Raw genomic sequence first — 5,561 nt, forward strand, 5'->3', positions numbered from 1 at the left:
TTTTTTTTTTTTTTTTTTTTTAAGACTCAAATTGATTTTAATTATAAAGCTTTGTAGTATTTGATTATGATCAAGTATACAATTAAGCTAGCTCAATTAGCTACCCCTATAGACGTTTATTTGGAAAGTTAGGGTTTAATTTTTAATAAAAGTAAATATTGATATTTTTTTTCTTCCTATTATGAGGGACTTTGTTGCATTGTTTATTTCTTTTCCAAAATGAAGTTTTTTCTCAAGTTGATTAGTTGTTGAGCCAATTGTTTCTTCCTCAATATAGTCTCCGTTTGGGAAGTGGGTTAGCTTTTTGACTTTTTGACTTTTTTGACTATTTTAGCTTGGGCTTAAAAGCTTGGTTTGGGAAGGACTTTTTGACTTTTTGACTTTTTTGAGTTTTCTTGTGAGAGAAGAATGTAATGATTATGGATTGGATGTGATGTTTTGTTTGTTATGGCTAAAATAGCCTATTTTATTTTTTGTGGTTAAAATAGCCAAAAAAACATGCAAACCCACTTACCAAACACAGGCATAGAGATTTTTTAGATTGAGCTTATTGTTGAATTTTTTATAGTTATAGGACTATGATTATTCTAATATAATTATAGTGAAAATAATCTTTTATTATTGATTGACAAAATAATTTATGAACAAGTGGCATATTATTATGAGAATAAAATCATAAGTTTTGTTATGAATGGAAAGGGAAGGCTTTTATATGGCTCAATTTAATGAAGTTTACAAGTCTAAAATTTTAGGTGTACAGGGAAGCGCACTTGTCAATATATGTACACGAATGCAGCAATTAAGGCTAGAGGGTCAAAAGAAGCCTTGGCGGTTACCCGTTTTCACAAACGGCGTCTTGGTTTGGTCCAATCCTCATCGCGGCTTGCATTCATTTATTGAAACAACACAAGGGCACTATTGTAACTTCAACTCTTTTTTTGTTTTATTTAAAGCCCAAGACACCACGAGAGAAAGAGAGAGGGAGAGAGAGACCCAGAGAGAGAAAAAACAGAGAAAGCAAGAGAGAGAGAGAGAGAGAGAAACAGAATTTTGAAAAACAAACAAGATGGGAGACGTTATTTTGTTTGTGGAGGATTTGAAATTAGCTCCTGCAATCCCTTCATGTAGAATCTGTCACGAAGAAGAGTTCGAGAGCTGTAAAAGCTTGGAAGCTCCTTGTGCTTGTTCTGGAACTGTCAAGGTATATATATATATATACATTTGGTCCTGATTTTGAATTTTTGTTGTATGAAATGTTCTGATTTTATGTTTTATTTTTCAGTTTGCGCACAGAGATTGCATACAAAGGTGGTGTAATGAAAAGGGCAATACCACTTGTGAAATTTGTTTACAGGTTTGAGTCTTTCTTGATTCTACAGAGAAAGATGATCACGGGTCCTTTGTTTTTGATTTTTTGGTTTCCTGTTTTCAAATTTTAGTCGTTTTCTCAAATTTTGTTGTGGTTCGAATTGGGTTGTAATTCGTCTTTTAAGTTTGAACCTTTTCAAAGCTCTGTTTACATCAATTTTGGTCTGTTTTTCACTTCCGAGTCTTCATATTTGTATTTTCTTTGAACTCTGTTCTCCGGTAGGATGTTATTTATTTAGAAGATAAATATAGAAATTAGAAAGCTTTACAATATTTATCTGGCTTTTTTTTCTTTTTTATTGTGAAATTATGAAAAATAAAAGTTTTATTTGTTTCTTTCAGACATTGACATGAAGAAACGTGTTGTGGTTTTTGTCTTCTTGGTTTTCTTGGTGACTAAAATAACCCATATTTGGCCGAACCTTCCTTTTTCTATCAAAAGAAAATAGATAATGCTTAATAGAGTTATTTACTAAATCTGAGTTCTTGTTTATTGAATTTGTGTTTCGAAAATATATATCATTTTTAAGCTGAAATTGTGTTTTAACTTATTATTAACTCTCTCGAGGCAAACACAACTTTTAACTTAGTTTGTGTTTTGAAAAGAATATGAGAAATCTAAGTTGACAAATTACCTATATGATTGAGAAATAAGATTCGACAAAAAAAAATTCATGCTTAATACATACATTTATAAATAAATATATATAGTGACATGTGTATATGTACATTCTTTATCTGCTCTTGCATCCAATGACAATAACTATAAGCTACGCAACACTTTTTTTTTTTTTTGAATTCTCTTTATTATATTTTTGTTTCCATACCAAGATGGTTGAAAGTTGAAAGTTTGAATTTTGAATTCTTATATTTTAGTCTTTATTGAAAAGGACATTTTGGTATATGGGTTACAGAAATTCGAAGCTGGCTACACTGCTCCTCCTCCCAAAAAGGCCCAGCTGGTTGATACCGTTGTGACCATTAGGTACCTTTCCTATCGACTCATACGCGTAGAAATATATGACCCATGTTACCACCTGCGCACAATAGAATTTCAACCTTGTTCTTTCTATACGGCACATTGTCATTGTATAGAATCCTCGTACCATACAATGTCACCGATGATTCAATTTCTTACTTTACTTAAATTACAAAATGTTGATGAAAAATACTAAAAACTGATATTCAAAATTACGAGAATTATTGAAAAATAATAATTATCATTGCGCATTTAGGCTTGACATTCTTGCATTATCATTTACGCATTCAAATTCAATAATGCAATTTCAGTATAAAAACCAGTACAAACTCTCTCTCTCTCTCTCTCTCTCTCTCTCTCTCTCTCTCTCTCTCTCTCTCTCTCTCTCTCCCTCCCTCCCTCCCCTTATCAATGAAGGAACAAGTTTTAATCAATACACTAACTCTTTAATAAATGTCCCATGAAACTCCCACTTTTACTCAGTCAAATATCATATTAATGTCTCATAAATTCTTTGATTATTCAATTTAATATTAAAATGCACCACCAACAATTAATATTTTTTGGGAGTGGATTACAACTAATAATTACAATAATGAATTGTATAATCTCCGACTAGCATAAACTAACATATTTGTAATTTTTTAATATCATGATGATTATAGCGGAAGTTTGGAAGTTCCAAGAAGAGAGCGACGACAGCAAAATCCAGAATTAGTAGCCATAGCTGAAGGACAAATGCTTGAAACCAACTATTCAGAATGCTCAGAGGCAGCCGTTCGGAGCACCACTTGCTGCAGATCAATAGCTCTTATTGTAAGTTTTCTCAACAATTTTTTCAATTCAAAACACCCAAAGACTATTATTAGGATTTAATTCAATGGTAAAAAAAATACCCAATGCCTATACTTCGACATAGAATTGTGTACTTGACTGCTCATTTCAGAGCCACGTGACAAACGTACCAATTGATTGAGGAATCTGCATAGATCTATGTTCAAATTCTGGAAAATGAATTGAATTCAAACCACATATAATGCTGGGCAGCCCTGTTACAAGGGGCAGACTACAGTAATTTTTTGTTCCTTAAATGGTTGTGCTCTGCCCTGGCACCAGCCACTATAACTATGCTTTGGCCTAAATCAGATTAAAATTTTTAACATACCACATCAGCTGGGTCCCCATAAATATGCTGAGTTTAGCAATGTGGGACATAATCAATCTAAGAGTTGGTTTGAAAGTCTTTTTTCTATTTCCTGAAGCAGTTAAAGTTCGTTAACTCAGCCTTCCATCCCCTCCAACCTCTAACCACTTACCAACAAACATAGATCACAATAAAATTGCTTTTCATCATCAACAAGCTTGTGATACATTTTAATAAGTTTAATTCAATTATCATTAGTGTTGGATAGATTCAAATAAAAAATATTATTATGCACTGAATGTTTGTTTGCTATGTAAATTGGGCAGTTCACGGTTCTCCTGCTAGCGAGACACCTGCTTGCTGTGCTTACAGGAGGAACAGAAGATTATCCATTCACACTTGTCACTGTAAGTACACAACTTTCCTTTCCTTTCTTTTCTTGCCTTTTGCCCCTAAACATAAGTAATTTATACCTAATGTTTAATTTGAAAGTTTCTCTTTTTAATCTGGTGTGAATGTTGTTGTATTTGCAGTTGCTTATTATAAGAGCTAGCGGAATTGTTCTCCCAATGTACATATTCATTTGGATAATCACAGCCATCCAAAACAACATCACACGTCAATATCAGGTTAGTTTCCTGATTGATGCTTACTCAAAACAAAAACAATAAAAAAGACGTGTAACTTCAAATAATATGTTGGTTGCAACTCCACAATTGAGATGGAGACGTGAAGTGCACTTCTCTCAACTTCAAAAGCTAATCACTTGGGAGTTAAAAATGGTTTACTTTTCATGGTTAATTAATTGCAGCCATGCCTTTCATTTTTCTGTGTTTATTAGGTATTGGATGAAGACAGATTGAACTCAGACGATGATGATGACAACAGCGACAACGAAGAGGATTAACAGCACAGAATTGTAGTACAGTCCTAACAGATCTTCCTTTGCTTCCACTTTATATTGTACTCAGAGCATTTTTACATATCTCAATGCTCATATGTGCGGAAATTCGCCCTTTCTTGTGGGCAGAAATGAAAATATTTTCAAGAAATTTTCCACTTGTATACAATACTTTCATTTGCCTCTCCAAATTATTTCTTACAGATTACATTCAAAATGAAAGGAAAGACAATAATATAATATAAAATTTAATGTAATACATGTAATATAGTTCCTTGCATTAAATATACAAGTTAGCTCAACAACCAACCAAATTTTGTATTGGGCATGGCCAACAACCTTTCAGCTTGTTTGTTAGAATTTCATTGCAAGTAGTTACAGTCTCTCCAATGGAGATAACAGAAGCAAATGTTCCTTGAGACCTCAGCATTTGACCACTAAAGTAAACCAACCAACATACAAAACGAGAATACATCTAATGGAAATGGTTTTTTTTCCTGAATTTGATTGCTGGTTAGCTTTAGATGTATCTCTGGTATCTTACACTGAGGGCTCTATGTCAGCCAGAAAAGTACTTCATCTATAAGTTCAAAACATCAAAAGCAACACTCTAATAACAGGGCTAAGAACAGCCTCATCACAACTCAAATTTGCTGCAACTTCAATTGAACATTGGATAGGACTGTTACCTTGTATTCCAACTCGACATCGTGTCCTCAGACCCCTTCCTGTGTTTACCATAAATCCCTTGGAACATTGCGAATCGGCATCAACTTTGTGCAGTACAGTGTCAGGGATGTCCTGAAATGATGATGCTAGTAAGAATTGGAATTTCATTACAAAGTTGTGATGTGACTAAAGCAGAGAGTAACCACCTCTGGTCGATGAATTAGAAGAGTACTAGCCTACCAGGGCATGTTCATCATAAGTCCTGAAAAACAAAAAAAAAATTAGATTAACAATTAGCAGAATGTCCTGGTGATTAACATTTCTGATGGAAAAAAAATGCTTCTTAGATTAAAAAATTCAAGAAAGTGCAACAATTAATCAATTGGATGAGCTAATTTTTGCATGTCAACTACTAATGCTCTGCTGTTTGTGTAAGCTAGATGACAGAACATATAAAATAATTGCCAGCTAGTCGTGCATGCCATAGCTTTTAGGGCATG

The 5,561-nt window shown here is 33.4% G+C and overlaps 1 protein-coding gene across 1 annotated transcript; it reads left to right on the forward strand.

Moving 5' to 3' along the window:
- Nucleotides 1-4,543, forward strand: LOC114291710 (uncharacterized). Its single transcript, XM_028235573.2, has 7 exons — nt 1-1,201; nt 1,283-1,354; nt 2,283-2,353; nt 3,013-3,163; nt 3,818-3,898; nt 4,025-4,120; nt 4,333-4,543. Exons 1-7 carry the CDS (start codon nt 1,067-1,069, stop codon nt 4,396-4,398), a joined length of 672 nt encoding a protein of 223 aa, XP_028091374.2. The 5' UTR covers nt 1-1,066; the 3' UTR covers nt 4,399-4,543.
- Nucleotides 4,544-5,561: the final 1,018 nt, after the last annotated feature.

This window comes from Camellia sinensis, chromosome 14 (genome assembly GCF_055761805.1).
Source record: "Camellia sinensis isolate YWXY chromosome 14, ASM5576180v1, whole genome shotgun sequence".
Lineage (NCBI taxonomy): Eukaryota > Viridiplantae > Streptophyta > Magnoliopsida > Ericales > Theaceae > Camellia > Camellia sinensis.